The sequence below is a fragment of the Nematolebias whitei genome, chromosome 13, assembly GCF_014905685.2.
Source record: "Nematolebias whitei isolate Nwh7 chromosome 13, NemWhi1, whole genome shotgun sequence".
Lineage (NCBI taxonomy): Eukaryota > Metazoa > Chordata > Actinopteri > Cyprinodontiformes > Rivulidae > Nematolebias > Nematolebias whitei.
In genome coordinates, this window is record NC_056510.1 from 41,997,354 (window position 1) to 42,015,077 (window position 17,724).

The window sequence follows — 17,724 nt, forward strand, 5'->3', positions numbered from 1 at the left end:
TTTCAGCCCGATTCAGCTCGGATCTACTCGACTCAGCTCGGTCCTCGTTGCATTTCAGGACCAGTTCTGTAGGCGTGTCCAGAATCCAACTCACCTTAACAACTGGTGGTGGTAGTGCTCGCTTAAGCTATTTACTAGCCACCACTAAACGTGCTAAGAAGACCCTGAAAAGATACACAACCAAAATGGAGGCTTTGTGTCTTTATTGAACATTATGCTCAGTCAGTGATGCTAATTTTAAAACTTTTATTAAAACATATACCACACGACTGCTTTGTGTCTCCAATGCCCGACACATTGATGCAACGCCTACAGGCGGCAGCTGTGTTTCCGTCTTCGACGGCCCGATTTATTGCTTTTAACATGAAAGCTGCATCGTAAGAAATCCTCCGTGCGTTTTCAATTATCGCTGAACAAATGAACAGGTCTGTGCATGAAGCACAGAAGAAGGTAATGACACAGGAACGATCTGAAGAAATTAATGCACGTCTTGGGGGATGGTCCTCAAGAGTACCTCATTGGTCATTCAGGTTAGACTTCTGGTCACATGACGACAGAGTGGGTGGAGTTATGGGAGGGCCTTTGAAACCTTGAGCAAGAGTCTTTGTACATGTGGATACCTGAGGGCATTCAGTCTGTCACAAACACCTGCCCCCAAGAGGGGCGGGGCACTGGGAGCCACGATGGTCCAGCTCTGACGAAGGAAAATGTTAGTCAGAGGCAGGAAGTCTGTCAAAACAAAACATAAAATATAATAAAATAAAATATAAACATATTAAAATAATGAAAAACAAAGAACATAAACTAGACACTCCTGCATATAAACTGCAGAGTACAAAGTGTGAGAGAAAAGTAGCAGCTTGTACACCGGCAATTACGGTAGTTTTTTCTTCTTATCTTAGTTTATGTTGAGCACTTTTAAGCACTTTGGTAACCGTTTCTGTTTTAAATGTGCTATATAAATAAATCTGACTTGACAATGTTCTAGAATTGCGCCGCTCCAGGTGGCTGCATGTTGGAGCAGCTCTGTTACTTTCATTCTGAGATTTTGCTTTTGGAAACTTTAATTCCTCTTTTTCTGGATGTAAATCACATTTTTTGGATGATTGTTTCCTCTGGTATCAGATGCTGTGCAGCTGGAAGGATTTTTACTGAAACTTTTTTAGTTTTGGACATTTGTTATGATGCGTAACCATGGCAACAAGGCTGTTTTCTACAACCAACAGCAGCTGATTAACATCTCAAAAGCTCAAATAATATCTCAACTACAGCCCCAAATCTCAAATGAGTTGAAAAGGATGTTCTGTGGACGCATTCTCATCTACCTGCCAGCTGTGCTCGAGTGCCTGACCACTGAGATCCTAGAACTAGCAGGAAACACGGCTCGTGACAGCGGAAGGACAGGATCGTCCATCAGCACCTACAGTTGACTGTCCACAGCGACGAGGAGCTCGGCAGACCGCTGGGAGGAGTGGCCATCGCTCTGGGAGGAGTTCTGTCCGGCATTTAGACGGTCCAACAGCCCGGGGGGAACCGAGAGGCCAGCAGAGTCTGGGTGGACGGATCGGACGGCATCTGCAGCCAGTTTCTTAGGATCCACTGTGGGATGGACCTTTACAAGAGATCCTTCCTGTCTACAGCCATCAGCATCTATAACATCTCTTAATGAAATGAGGATAACGAGTTACAACAACAAATAATTTCCCTTTGGGATTAATAAAGTATTTTTGAATTGAATTGAATTGACTATGTGTTCATTATGTGTTAGTTTGTGTTATTCAGTAGAGTAATCATGAGTGAGGAGGTAGTTGCGATAGATGAAGCTTTTGTCCTTGGTTACCCATGACCCAGGAGAAATTTGATAGTCGACCCATTCCGAGGCCGTCGGGGAGTCAGATTCAGATCAGCTTTGATTGTTGTTTTTCTTCAGGCAGACTGATTTTTTATTTTTTTTTCAACCTTGAGTCCATCTGGACGTTCTGGTTCAAAATGGCCTAATTGTGGGAATCCATTCCACTGATCCATGTCATGAGTCTCCCTCAAGGTTGATCCCACCACGCTGACCAGTCCCAGAAGCCGCAGGTGGTCTGTGATTCTCATAAATCGCCTCCACCTTATGGTTTAGCTCGTAAACCAGTTGATTTAGAGTTCCTACTGCACGGACCAAACCTTCACACTGACTCTGAAGCTTTGCTGTGGCTGAAACTGCTGCGATGTCTTCTTCAAAACAGAGCCCCGCAGATGCCAAAGAGCAGAGTCCCTGCTATCATAAATCCAAATATTTAAACATCTTCAACATCCTCCTGAGACAGGACTGAGAGGCACATCAGCTGCCACACTCCCCACGGGTCCATGACGTGCCCCACAGCGTGAGTCTCAGCTGGACACACAGGTTCTCCAAGACCTTGTTGATTTGTTGAAAAAAATCTTATTAATAGAGTTGAACGCCCACGATACCAGATCCATAATCTTCTTAATTTACGATCAGGAGATGTGAACCAGGTGCTTCAGACACACAGAGAGCAGAGCAGGAGGACACACAGAAGCAGCCACCTCGATCAGAGACGGGGACGAAAAATATCAAATCAAATCTGTGTTTTTAAGGTCACGTATGGAGCTTTTGCACTGCTCCCACTGAGCCCACGACTTTAGTCCTCCACAGAAAATCGCTGTTCCTCAGTACTTTTTAGCTGATTCGGGACCTTGTTTGGTCCCTGGTTCTCTTGTGGGACCATGTGAGCGGAGTCGAGACCGAAACGTGAATGCAGGTCACTGATTGGTCAGGGGGAGGAGTCACTGGATCACAGAAACTTTCACCGATCCTCCATTTGCAATTTCTCAGAACGCGGAGCAGCGGCTGGATCTATTTTTAAGATTTTAAAAACAACAGTGACAACACCGTGTTTAGATCTGAAGTCCAGGTGACTGACGACAAAATTCGAGCGAGCGGAGTCACCGCGGAGGATCATACGAGCTGCCGAGACGTTGAAGCCCGCGAGGCCGGACCTCGAGCCCCGGCCTCGCCTGCTCACAAAGGCCGGATTCGAGCCCTGGCAGGCGGGAGGACCGGGAGTCTGGGACGGAGCGTGGAAACTTTTTTATTTTATTTTGTGTATAAAAAAAATAATGTTTTTTTTTATCAGTGAAGAATAAAAATAAACGGTGCTGGCTTTATCATAAAATCCTGTTTTCACTTTGACTTTATTAAATAGTCTTTTAATTAAAGTTAACTCAGCTGAAAAATCATAAAAAGACAATTATTGGATCTCAGGAATATTTCCATCAAACGTGTTTAAAGAAGAGACTTTGGTTCAACTTTATTCTAACCCACAGATGAACAAATCACAAACCAAGCATTACACTTTAAATGACTAAAATAAAATGTGTATACAGAAACAAAGCACATATCACAATGACATCAGATATACATCAGATGATGAAGAAAAAGATGTCATTTTAAATGTTTTTGTAGAATCTGGTTCATCAGATTGAATTCAGTTCAGTTTATTTATTTAGCATCAAGTCACAACAGAAGTCGTGTCAGGACACTGAACAGAAACATTCATATTTAAAATAATAATTTAATATTATTTATCTGAGGAGCAGACTGCTCTGAGTTTAACTCATCGCAGAACTCTCACTCGGTGAACTAAAGTTCATTAGAAGTTCATTAGCAGGATTTTGGATTCTGGACACGCCTCCAGAACCCGTCCTGACGTGCAGTGCACATCCAGGCTGATCTGAGCAGAGCTGAGCAAAAGTGGCAATAGCTGTGGCGGCCATCTTGAATCAGGTTGACTCCAAAGGTTAATCAGTTTTATTTGCACATCTAATTATTAATCTAATTAAAGGCTTTTATATATATATATATATATATATATTTAGATATATATATATATATTTAGATATATATATTTTACCAGCCTTATTGCATATGTCACTTTACCTCTATACCAATATCAAAGACTTCATACTGTGTACATTCACTTCATAAGCTGCTTTGTCACTTTACTACACATGTCAATATCAGGACCTTCGTTTCATTTTATAGATATACTTTTTAAAAAATATATTTTTATACTGCTTTACAACTATTTAGGACAGTATCATACTTTTATTATTTCATTTTATGCTTATGTTTATGAAATGTTTTAATGTTACATGGTTGTTGTTGCACCGGGGTCTGAGAGGAATGTAATTTCAATCCTGTGTATTTCCTGTACATATTGCAGTTTTGACAGTGAAGTTGCCTTTAGAATGATTTGTTCAAGTATCTTTGTAGAGATCTAGTATAGAGCTGTGTGAATGGGTCAATGAGGCACAGATTGTTGTAAAGAGCTGTGAGCGTCTCCGTAAGATAGAAAGGAGCTGTGTAAGTCCAGTCCATTTAGCATTGACTCTGTTCGGTGAACGGCAGTGCACGTTTGAGTTCTCAGCCAACAACATGGCTGTTCCACGTAGCTAACCCTCTTCTGTCCTCCCTCAGGTATGCAGAAGCGTGAGGCTCTCAACTGCCACAAGATCCGCCACTTCGAGAACACGTTTGTGGTGGAAACTTTGATCTGCGAAGGTTAAGCTGCTGTCGCACGCCTCACCACGGCTCTCAATGAAGTGCTGCAGTGAGTCCCGGCCCGTCTTCTGCTCTTGTTTCCAGGTAGATGGCGTGAGGGAGTGAGGGGAGTGCAATGTGAATCTGTCTGCTAAATAGTCATTGTTGGAAAAAGGTGAAGCTGGTATTATTCCACTTTCTGCACAGGGATCATCTGGGAACCGTTAACAGAAAGTAACTAGTTTAAAGTCTGCTGAGTATCCATTTATAAATTATTTTAATCAAAACAACAAAAACGATCCTCATGAACTTGGATAAAATACTGTCTTCCTTTTTTTCAGTTCAAATGTAAAATTACTGAAATGAACTTTTGTACTGCTGATCCAGATTTTTCAACCTCGCTGATTAATAAGACTAGAGCTTTTCTTTAGTTGTATTTTCTCTACTGTAGCTGTTAAGACACGGCACCGTGTGTTTTTTTCTTAACTGGGAAATGATCCAAAGTAAGAGTGTGGAAATGAGCTTCTCTTGTTCAAGTAAAAAATAAATAAAGTGAAAACAGATTCCAAGTAAGTGGAAGCTTGCTGGAAACACGCTTGCATTCAAGTCTTTCCACAGGTTGTGTTTCTAAATGATTTGTTTGGGATTTCTCTTTATGTACTAATTTGTATATATAATCTCTTTGAGGAATTGACTAGACCAACGTAAATAAAGCTAGATAAAACAGACTTGTGTTGTCTGCTCTTTTACTCTTTCACTTTGACACGTGCTATTTTTACTTTTGTTACCAGTGTTGGTACACGTGGTGCTTCTTCATTAGAGGACCTGAGTATTGGCACAGCTCGATCCTACGAGATGTACTTGATGTGAGCTCAGGACTCGGGCAGGATCAGTTCTCACAGCAGCTCCGTGTCATTTGATCACAGTGGATGAGCCCCAGATTAAAGCTCTAATCTGAGGGGCCTCGCACTGAAGGGTCTCGGCAGGTATTGAACATGGGACAGAGATGGTCACCTTGGAAGGCCACGGGATGGTCTCATGATTTAAAAAGCTGGTTTTGTCACACCTGCCTCACACTGACCAACACTTGAGTTAAAGCATTACCAGAACCGTCTTCTTCCACCTGCAACGTCTCGTCAGAAAAACTGGTCCATGCATTTGTCACGTCCAGACTGGAGTTAGTAGGAGAGGTCATATCTCTAGTTTTTAGCTTCCTGCGCAGGATCCGGGTCACACCGAGTTCAGATCAGCTGCTCAGCAGTGAAGACACAACTTGAAGGATGAGTTCATCTTCAGGATTATCTGGACCTTCCTGCCAGTTCTGTGAGTTTATCCGTACAGAACTTCTGACTTTGCTGCAAAACTTTCCCTCCATTCGCAGAAAGCAGCAGTTGTGAAGCGGTGTTGACGTCTGGGAAGTGAACTGATGGCTTCTGGGTAACGTAGTTCTTTAGACTGGCAAAAAAGTGTAGGCTTAATCAAAGAAAACAACAAAATTGTGCATTTTAATGTTTTTAATTTGTTTTGGAAAGTATGTACAGGACTGTACGGCCACAAACTGCGATAGAGCGAGTCTGCAAAAAAACTGCAACGTATCCTGATGCATGCTCAATAATCCAGGTAGAAAAATCCAAAAAAGTTCAATCTGGTCCTCTGGACATTCAAAAAAACAAAAACAAAACAAAGCAAAAAAATAAAAATCTAGAAACGTTTCGTCTCTCATCCAAGAGACTTCTTCAGTCTGAGGTGCTGTATTCAGCTCAGTCTCTTAAATAGCACCTTCTCAGAGTGGATCAACCAGTTTGCTGCTGACAACCAAAACCAGCTGATCACATGCTCAAGAAGGACCTGCAACGTAGCGAGGGACTACTGTACACACTTTAAAATGTCTTCGTGCTTTTGATATTGTCATCAAACTTTATTTTAATAATGTGAACGTTTTAAAAGCATGTCCTCACTTTTTGCTATTTTCTGTTGCAGCCTGATGTAACAGTTTTAAATTTCCACATTCTGTGCTTCATGACGACAAAGTGAAAACAAAATTGTATAAATTGAAGACTTTTTTTGTTTAAAACAAAACGTTTCAACAAGAAGAATCCATCCAGAGGACCTGACTCAACCTTGGTATAAAAACTGTGACATTTTGATAATAAAAAACAAAGTATCACACATGTAAAAGTATTCGAACCCCTTTTTATGTTGAAGCAGCTTTGGCAGCAGTTAACTTACAACCTCGAGTCTTTTGGGGCTCAGTGCATCTACTCACCTGGATTAAGTTTGTTTTAAGGCGCACATCTTCTCACACTCGGTTCAGTTGAAAGTGTTGATGGAGATGTTCAGTAAAGTTACTGTGGGGTCTCTTGTTGGTCCAATCAGACATTTACAGTTATTCCTAAGGTGCTCATGTTGTCTCCAGTGTGAGTTTTAATCCGTCCATTTTCCCTCCACCCTGACTGGCTGCTCCACAGCATGATGCTACCACCGTCATGCTTCACTGTGGCAACACTGGAGCGTAGATGATGGACGGTGCTGGTTTCTTCCACACGCTGTTTAGAACTGAGACCAAACAAGCAGGTTCATCCCACCATTCAAAATTATGTTCCGTTAATTTGATTTACTACAGCTGCGCTTGGTCAACGTACAGAATCAACTAAAAACACCTGAGCTGAATTTCAATATCTGGATCCATATGTAAGGAAATATGTATTTTTTTCTTATGAAATGTACTAAGTTGTGTGAATTTTTGTTTTCACTGTCATTATGAGGTTTACTGAATGTAAACTAATAATAAAAATGATTATAGGATCAGGCGGCAACCTAGGCAGGAAAAAGTGAGTAGACTCTGAGTACCTACTAAAGCACTATATACTAGGTACTCATGTAAAGAATGTTTTTACAGGTACATAACAGACAGTTGAAAACTGCATACAATAAATTATTACCTATGATGTCGTTCTCTGCTACAAAGTACAATGGCTGAAATCTGACAAAGTGAATAAGACACAAAAAGCCTTGGGCTTGGATTATAGGCTGGACTGGACTTAGTCCTAATATGTCGTCAGCTCACTGGCCAACGTAAGTCTAAAGTATATTTTTACAAGAAGAGAAGTACCGTGTGTCATTACTGTAATACAATTATTTACCCTGAGTGTCATATAGAAACATGCTAATTTAATTAAGAAATTATGTCAACATATGAGTATGACAGATGTTTTTAACTCGTTAATCATTTTTATCTAAAATACTGATGTAATTCTGAAAAAGAATCAATTTTAAAGGGCATCACAGTCATTGGCTAAACGAGCTGTATCATGCAAACTTTCAAAAGTACTAAAAGTACAACTTAATTTTCATATTAAAGTTTTTTAATTAAAAAATAACTTTGAAAATATAGCCGATGCCATGGCCGAATGCGATGCGGCCGGGATGAAGATCAGTTCCTCCAAATCCGAGGCCATGGTCTTGAGCCGGAAAAGGGTAGAGTGCCCTCTCTGGGTCAGGGAGGAGGTCCTACCCCAAGTGGAGGAGTTCAAGTATCTTGGGGTCTTGTTCACGAATGAGGGAAAAATGGAGCATGAGATCAATAGGCGGATAGGTGCAGCGTCTGCAGTGAAGCGGGCGCTGTACAGGTCTGTTGTGGTGAAGAGAGAGCTGAGTCAAAAGGCGAAGCTCTCAATTTACCGATCGATCTACGTTCCCACCCTCATCTATGGTCACGAGCTTTGGGTTGTGACCGAAAGAATGAGATCTCGGATACAAGCGGCCGAAATGAGTTTTCTCCGCAGGGTGTCTGGGCTCTCCCTTAGAGACAGGGTGAGAAGCTCGATCATCCGGGAGGGACTCAGAGTAGAGCCGCTGCTTCTCCACATCGAGAGGAGCCAGTTGAGGTGGCTTGGGCATCTGTTTAGGATGCCTTCTGGACGCCTCCCTGGTGAGGTGTTCCGGACACGTCCCACCGGAAGGAGGCCCAGGGGAAGACCCAGGACACGCTGGAGGGACTACGTTTCTCGGCTGGCCTGGGAACGCCTCGGGATTCCCCCGGAAGAGCTGGCCCAAGTGGCTGGGGAGAGGGAAGTCTGGGCCTCCCTACTTAGGCTGCTACCCCCGCGACCCGACCCCGGATAAGCGGAAGAAAATGGATGGATGGATGGATGGATTTGAAAATATAACAAGAAGAAAACCCAGACGCTTCAAATTTTAAAAGTAACTACAATTCCCAGAAACCTTTGCAGCATCTTCACCCTTGGCGTCTCGCGACATTCTCACAACTTACTTGTTTTTTTTGTTGTTGTTTTTTAAACTATCTTACTGCTGCTCTTCTGTGTGTATTTTATATTATGGTATAAAATAAATAAACTGTATTAGTTTATTTTTTTCCTGCCGACATTAAAGGCGTTAGCATGCTACCCGGAAGCTCACGTCTCCGGGCTTCCGTCTCCATGGCAACCAGCCTCAAACATAAATGACCAGCCTGCTGATGACGTCAGGATCCGCCTCGCAGACCGAGAAAAGCGTTCTACGAGTCTGAAAGTTCTTGTACTGTGGCATCAATACATACAAGCTGAACTCGGTTACCAAATCCGAAAGACTCGGTTCGGAATCACTCTCCGGTCCAGGTGCGTTACTTCATCATCTCATTGAAACAAAACACCGACCCAGGTTTTATCTTTCTTCTCTCTGAACCTGTTCTGTTGCTTGTTCCCACCGAGTACACAGTACTGTGTATATAAATACACACATCTGTATACATGTAACTGTACATGCTTTACTCTTCAGTTCATTTGTGCCACAAATCAAACTTTGACATATACTAATTCTGCTTGTGCCGACACAAATAACAATTCAACATTATAATGTATTTGTGCAAATGTGTTTTACATGCTGTAACATCCTCACGTGTTTTCCTCTAGCTTTAAACATGTAAACGTGAAAGTTTTTGATGTGAAGTATTGTTTTGAACGGATCCTCAGGCACAAAACAGGAAACACAATTTTCACAAGATATTTATTTTTTATGGGTTTTCATGTTATTGTCTTGTTTGCTCTTTAGTTCATTTTCTTAAAACTAATAAAAGGCACTCACAAAAGTCTATGAAATTCATTATAAAAGCTGTTCTCCTGAACTGTATGAAATGGTGTTGTTTGGACGTTTCCTCCAGTACTTTGTAGATCTGCCTGACCTAACCTGGGCTCGAACCTGCAGACACAGAATGATGAGACTGTGCCACTGACCACCGAGCTATCACCCTCAAGGACAAAAATAATGTTCAGATTTTATTTCTTACTTTATGATTTTTCACTGGTCTTTATGTTTATTTTTCGTCCCCGTCTCTGATCGAGGTGGCTGCTTCTGTCTTTCCTCCTGCTCTGCTCTCTGTGTGTCTGAAGCACCTGGTTCACATCTCCTGATCGTAAATTAAGATTATGGATCTGGTATCGTGGGCGTTCAACTCTATTGATCATATTTTTTCATCAAAGCAACAAGGTCCTGGAGAACCTGTGTGTCCAGCTGAGACTCACGCTGTGGGACACGTCATGGACCCGTGGGGAGTGTGGCAGATGATGTGCCTCTCAGTCCTGTCTCAGGAGGATGTTGAAGACATTTATATATTTGGATTTATGATAGCAGGGACTCTGCTGTTTGGCATCGATGGGGCTCTGTTTTATCGACTTTTGAAGAAGACATCGCAGTGTTTCCCCTACCATTATACAAGCAGGGTGCCCCACCCTGTCAACAAAACTGAGCACCCCGCCTATCAAACCGAACTTGCCCCCCCACCCAGCACTGACATAGCGCTAAGCTAACGGCGCAAAATACAGGCTCTCTAGCTAAAAAGCTAAAGGCAGCACTCACGTTGCCTCTTCCCTCATGCTGAACTCCCCCTGCCCTCACTCAAAAACTGTTAGTACAAGCTGCACTCAGACATGTCTCCATCCCCCCCATCAACAAAAATCATGGATGAGATGAGCACCTCACCATGGCAAGTTAACTAGGGGAAACACAGTTTCGGCCATGGAAAAGCTTCAGAGTCAGTATGAAAGTTTGGTTCGTGCTGTAAGTACTCAAAATCAGCTGATTTACGAGCTAAACCATACGGTGAAGGCAATTTATGAGAATCGCAGGCCCCCTGCGGCTTCTGGGACTCGTCAGCGTGGTGGATTTGACCTTGAGGGAGACTCATAACATGGATCAGTGGAATGGATTCCCACAATTGGGCCATTTTGGAACCAGAACGTCCAGATGGACTCGAGGCTGAAGAAGAAAAAATCAGTCTGCCTGAAGAAAAACAACAATCAAAGCTGATCTGAATCTGACTCCCCAACGGCCTCGGAGATGGGCCGACTATCAAATTTCTCCTGGGTCATGGGTAACCAAGGACAAAAGCTTCATCTGTCTGTGCAAGCTTATCAGAACTGTCGGCAGAAACAACTTCTTCAGAAACTGTGGCTGATCTGAAAAAAATGCTCATGCACAAATCTCAACACCTTGACATCAGATGCATGTAATCATGTTGTAATTGTGCTGCTGGAGTTTTTTTGATGTCTCAAATCGTCCTGATAGATAAGATGTGAAAGATCTTTTTTTGCAATACCACTATCTACCCTCATGTTTCTCCCCGTTTTCCTGTCTAAGATTATTATTCTGATAAAGATAAGAGGCCGTGCTTAGAGCAGCAGCTTCGTGCACTACGTCCATCTTCTGGACGACTGCATGTTCATGTTCTCATATCTTGGTGGATAAAAAAACCTATTCTGATATTGTAGTGAGTGTTGCACTAAAGTCTTTGTATGTTTTGAAGTTGAGTGAAGAGGACGGTGTCCTGGTTGACCACATGGCCTTTTACAATTAAAGACACTGCACTGGTCTGGACTCATCACTGATTTCTAAGGCCCCGTTTACACGAGAACAACCTCCGGAAACGTTGGTGTTTTTTCAATGTTTATTGGGGGTAATGAACAAAAAATGAGCGTGTTTACATGAAAACGCTGTACTTTTCATGTCAGTCTGGTTGCCAGATAAGAAATGATGAACAATAGTACTATAATAATAATAATAATAATAATGTCATCACAATGTCAGCACTGTATGTTTCCATACAATGGCGAAATTAGTCTCTGCATTTAACCCATCCACCACCAGGTGGTGCAGTGGGCAGCTATTGAAAGCGCCCGGGGGACATTTTTGGGGATTAGACGTGCTGCCCAGAGACGCCACGTGATGTGCAGTGACTGGGGATCGAACCTGGGACTCTCGGGTCCCAAGCCGGCTGCCCTGCCTCTACACCATCTCGGCCCCACATTAAAGCAATTAAATTATTAAAGCAAGGCAAAGCAAGGCAATGCAGGCTAATTAGCTCCCTTAGGACTATCTGGCTAATTAGCTACATTACCTGCATTGCCTTGCAAAGCAATGCACTGATCTCCTATGCATTGCAATTGCAGCCCCCAAATATCACTGATTATTTTATTATTGTATGTTTTTTGTATTGTTTTTGTTTTGTGTTTTAATTAGAAAATCTCAATAAAAATGGGGGGAAAAAATCACTGACTATAAACTAAATTGACAACAAATAATGTGCAACTTCTGTAAGTTTCTGTTGCAGCTGCTAACATTTGTGTGGTCTATTGGTGAACAAAGACAATGTGTTGTGTCTCAGGTGGTCGAGGTGTGATGAACAACTATGAGTTTATTCAACAAATCGGAGAGGGTGCATTTGGGAGAGCCTTACTTGTCCGAGACAAGAGAGGAGGGGACGTGCAGTGTGTGGTGAAGCAGATCAGCCTCAGGAAGGTACAGCAGCATCACACTGATGTTACCATAAAGCACTTCAAGCAGCAACAAGGCCAACCAAAGTGCTGTACAGCAAAAACAAACACGCAAAGGACACCGGATAAAAACATAGATCCAAATGGAAAAAGATAATAACTACAAGTCTAACACTGTACAGTACAGACAGGATTATAAACAAGTCACACAGTGTCAAAAGCCAGAGAACAAAGTGAGTTTTTAAACAAGACTTAAAAACGGTGAGAGAGGGAGCCTGCCTGACATGCAGTGGTAACTCATTCCACAGTCGTGGACCTGCAACAGAGAAGGTATGGTATAAAGTTTATTCATTTTAAAAAGGTACAAAACAATTCCATAACAATATAAAAAGATACAAAAGATTTAAAATGAAAGGCAGCAGAAAGAAGAACAAATCTTATTATATCTGCCCCTTTTTTCAAACAATTATTTCAATCATAATAATTTTCAAGTAACAGAACAAAATGAATAACTTTCTAATTTTTCTAATTCTAATACAAAACTAAGCTACTTCATATATATTTTTTAACAATTCAGCTTTGATCTTTTTCTTAAATGTTCACATTGACTTGACATTTTTCACATCACTCTCTAGAACATTCCACAATCCAACTCCTTGGATTGAGGTAGACCTTCCCTTCAGACTAGTTCTGAATTTTGGTTTGACAAATATCTCTATCCCCTTAAGATTATAACAACTTTGTCTTTTAATAAAATTTCTTTGGATATTTAATGGTAATGTGTTATTTTGAGCCCTATACATAACTGATAAAATACTATAATCTACCAAATCATGGAACTTCAATAAGTTCAGTTGATAAAATAATGTGCTTGATGGGTGACTGTAATGTTTTCTGGTGATAATTCTTACAGCTCTTTTCTGTAAAATAAAAATAGGTTTTGTAAATGTTTTACACGCTTTCCCCCAAACATCAATGCAATAGATTAAATGTGGAACAATGATTGTGTTATACAACATACCATACCGTACCACTTTATTTATAAAGCACTTAAAACAGCAACAAGGCCGACCAAAGTGCTGTACAGACAGAACAACAGGTAACACACAAAGAAAATACAAAATGAGGTAAATCAGAATATAAACATAAAAACGATGCAGATAATGACGACTAACCAGTGTAGAGCATACAGGATCAAAACACAGATCATCTGGTGTTGAAAGTTACTGAATAGTAGTGAGTTTTTAAACGGGACTTGAAAACTGAGAGGGAGGGGGCCTGTCTGACAAGCAGAGGTAACTCGTTCCAAAGTCTTGGTCCTGCTACAGAGAAGGCCCTGTCACATGTCAACATGTACAGAGCTTTATCATTTAATAATTCCCTGACTTTGTATAGTACTGCAATAGATTTAGATATTTTTGTTCTTACAGAATTTATGTGATTTTTCCATGTTAGCTGTTCATCAATGATTACATCCAAAAATTTCATCTCATTAACTCTACAAATCTCAACACCCTCAATTTTAAACGGATCATCAACAGTTCTCTTTTTGTTACTAAATATCATGTATTTAGTTTTATCTAAATTTAATGATAATTTATTAAGTTTAAACCAAGTTTGTATTTTATCAAATTCTGTCTTCATCAATTCCAACATCCGTTTTACATCTTTACCCAAACAAAAAAATGTGGTGTCATCTGCAAAAAGGACACATTTGAGGAGTCCTGATACATTCACTAAGTCATTCACATATAAAATAAATAACTTTGGTCCAAGTACAGAGCCTTGAGGAACTCCACAATTGATATTGCAGAGGTCAGATCTTACACCATTTATTTGTACAAACTGTTTCCTATCTTTTAAATAGCTAGATACCCAGTGTAATGCTGGTCCTCTTATACCATATTTATTTAATTTTTCAAGGAGAATAGTGTGGTCAATAGTATCGAATGCTTTTTTTAAATCAACAAAAATACTAACACAATATTGTTTTTGATCGACAGCAGTAGTTATTTGTTCCATTATTTCCATGAGAGCCATTGATGTAGAGTTTTTTGCTCTAAACCCATACTGACTGCTACTTAGAATGTTTTGTTTAGTAATAAATTTATCTAATCTGGTCACAAATAGTTTTTCTAGAATTTTTGAGAACTGTGGTAATAAGGATATTGGTCTATAATTATTGAACACACATTTATCACCATTTTTAAAGAGAGGAACTACCTTAGCTACTTTCATATTGTCTGGAAATATTCCTTTTGAAAATGATAAATTACAAATATATGTAAACGGCTCGATAACATAACTCATTATGTCCTTTACAAACATCATATCCATGTCCACCCAGTCTTTTGATCTCTTATCTGTAAGATTTTTTACTACATTCATTATTTCTTCTTTGTCAGTTCCATTAAGAAAAATACTGTTGTCACAACTTATAACTGAATGGTTCACATTATTGTCTACTTTTGGTATTTTAGCTACAAGGCTTGATCCAACGTTCACAAAATGATGATTAAATCCATTTACAATTTCATTTTCATCATGGATTTCATTGTCATCCTTCAAAAAATATTGTGAAATACCTGTTTTTGCTTTATGACTTTTCAGAACACAGGAGAGCCACCTCCTCTGGACAAAATTCAGCTGTTCACCTCCACCTCACAGATAAGGGACACTCTTTTGAGGACCAAAATGTGCACATTTTGGACCGAGAACACAGATGGTTTGAGAGGGGGGTGAAGGAGGCAATTTATGTAAAAAGAGAAAAACCCTCTCTTAACAGAGGAGGAGGCCTCAGATTTCCACTTTCAAAAACATATAATGCAACTTTAAAACAGATTCCCAGCCAGTTTTCACACCTGATGGGAACAGAGGGGCCTCGACTGTGAATTAGAGGAACAAAAGACCTACTGTTTAGGTTTTTAGGTGTGAACTGCCAATCTACATATATGTGTGTGTGTGTGTGTGTCTTACGTGTGTGTGTGTCTTATCTCACTCAGCCTTATAACCTGTATCTCTCACTCACTGCTCTTTGAATTGAGAAAGCTCCTCGGATGAGGAGCGAAACGTCTTCTGTTACAAATAAAGTCCAGTTGTTTTTGTATTGAACGCTTTTTGAATTCATCATGTCCTGGATGACTGAGAATCTTCACCAGCATTTTTCAGAACACTATTTATTACTCGCCATGTAGCTTTCATATCACCATTACTTTTATTTAACAAATCACTATAATATTCCTTCTTGTGTTTCCTTATAATCCCTACTAATTTATTTTTATACTTCTTATATTTCTCTTCAGCCTCTTGTGTTCTCAATTTCAAGAAACATGTATACAAATAATTGTTTTTTTTTAACAAGCATTTCTCAACCCTCTCGTCATCCATGGTCGGTCAACTACATTTGTCTTTGTATAATTATTTTGCACATAATTCTTTTCATACCTTCATTCAGAAGGTTCTGTCACCTCTGAGTTTGAGACGGGTTCCTGGAACCACAGTTCCACAGCTAAGCTGATCCCAGAACAGTTAGGAAAGCTCTGTCATAATAATGCTGGTTAATTAGGAAGCTTCAACTATAAGAAATAATTTTCGTCAACATAAATGTTTATAGAAGGAATACACAGTGGACATCCTGTGGATTCATAGCTCAGTGGGTTGCAAAGCATTCACCCCCTTGGTTTTGTCTTTGTTTTGATGCTGTACAATCATAGATTTAGAAGGAATATGGAGAGGCTTGTATGCTTTGACTTATACAAATATCACTGAAGATGCAAAATATTTTAATGGTAAAACAAGGAAAAGGACAAGATACAGAAGGTTTGAGTGTGTACAACCACTCACCTCCTCAATGGAAATGGTTTGATTAAACAAGCTGCAGTTCCACAGTCTGGAACCACCACAGCATCTGGTCTGCTGACCTCAGAGAGCACAGTGGGACATATGGCTGCAGCAGATCAGCGAGATAAGAGGGGACAGAACTGTTCAGTGATTTAAAAACATACAGAATGATTTTAAAATGAATGAAGTGAACTGGGAGCAGTGCAGGGAGGCCAGAACTGGAGTAATATGCTCTTTTGCCTGCACCAGTTTAAAATCGGGCTGCAGCATTTTGGAGCAGATGTAATCGTGTGATTTAAGTCTGACTGATTCCAAACAGAAGTGCTTTACAGTAATCGAGTCTGGATGTTATGAACACATGTATTACAGTGTCGAGGATATTTTTGGACAGTATGGGCTTCAGTTTAGACACCTCAACTGAAAAAACAGGCTCTAATAATCATGTTTACATGACTGTTTAGTTTCATGGAAGGATCCATGTCCACTCCCAGATTAGTGACGGTCTGTTTCTCTAACGGGACAGGAAAGGTTGATAGAGTTGTTCTTGATTGTGCCATTAGGTGGAAACAACATGACTGCTGTCTTCTTCTCATTCAATTTTAATAAAGTTACGTTATGTTGATTTATATTAATTAATGTTGACAAAAGCAACAAGGAAAAAAACTATGCTAAATTAATGTTTAATTGTAAAAGCAGGAAATACATCCCTGCACATTGTTGAATAAAGTGCATTGCAGAAAAGAGTTTATTGTTGTCGTGACCCAGTTAATGCAGGAGTGTGTTTGTCACTCAGATGTCAGTGAAAGAAAAGGAAGCCTCTTGGAAAGAGGTGACGCTGCTGTCAAGGATGAATCACCCAAACATTGTTTCTTTCATCACATCGTTTCAAGGTGAGAGTCTGAACTTACGTCCACGTCTGGAAGCTGCCCCACGAGTTTCTGTCAGTTTCATTGTGTTTCTGTTCAGAGAAGGGCAGCTTGTTTATAGTGATGGAGTTCTGTGATGGAGGAGATCTGCTGAAGAAGATCAACATGCAGAGAGGCGTTCCCTTCTCAGAGGACCAGGTATCCACAAACATTATTGTAAAACGATGGTTTTTAACCCTTTAGAATGAGGAACTTTTCCCTGGCCCCCAAAACCAAAACACAAAAAGTGAAGTTTTAGTGGAGTTGGACGAAACACGCGTGTGAATTAAAATGTTGGAAAAAAATCCCAAAAGGTTTTGATTTGTCAGTTTAATCTGAAGTGATCTCTAAAGGTAAAGCTGAGTTTATTTAAAAGAAAGGTGTACAAGAAATACATCTCACTTGCAGCCTTTCATTCCAGCGCACTAAGACCATCTTATGTAGATAAATTATGGAGTTTAAGTCATTTACAGCAAAATTATTGGTAATAAAATTAGACTCACACATATTAGTTTTAAATTTCTAACATTGTTTTACTATTTTATATGTGCAGTCAAATAATGTGAGCTTTGTGTTTCACAGATTGTGGACTGGTTTGTTCAGATCTGCCTGGGCCTCAAACACATCCATGACCAGAAGGTTCTGCACAGAGACATCAAGTCTC

General features: G+C 40.3%; 1 protein-coding gene across 2 annotated transcripts in view; it reads left to right on the forward strand.

Annotated features, from left to right (window-relative positions):
- Positions 1-5,275, forward strand: part of itm2bb (integral membrane protein 2Bb) — a 38,412-nt gene extending 33,137 nt beyond the window's left edge. For both annotated transcript variants that reach the window (XM_037686639.1, XM_037686640.1), the window contains exon 7: positions 4,487-5,275. In XM_037686639.1, coding sequence (XP_037542567.1) covers positions 4,487-4,575 — 89 coding nt within the window. In that variant the 3' untranslated portion in view covers positions 4,576-5,275. The remainder of the gene's footprint in view (positions 1-4,486) is intronic.
- Positions 5,276-17,724: the final 12,449 nt, after the last annotated feature.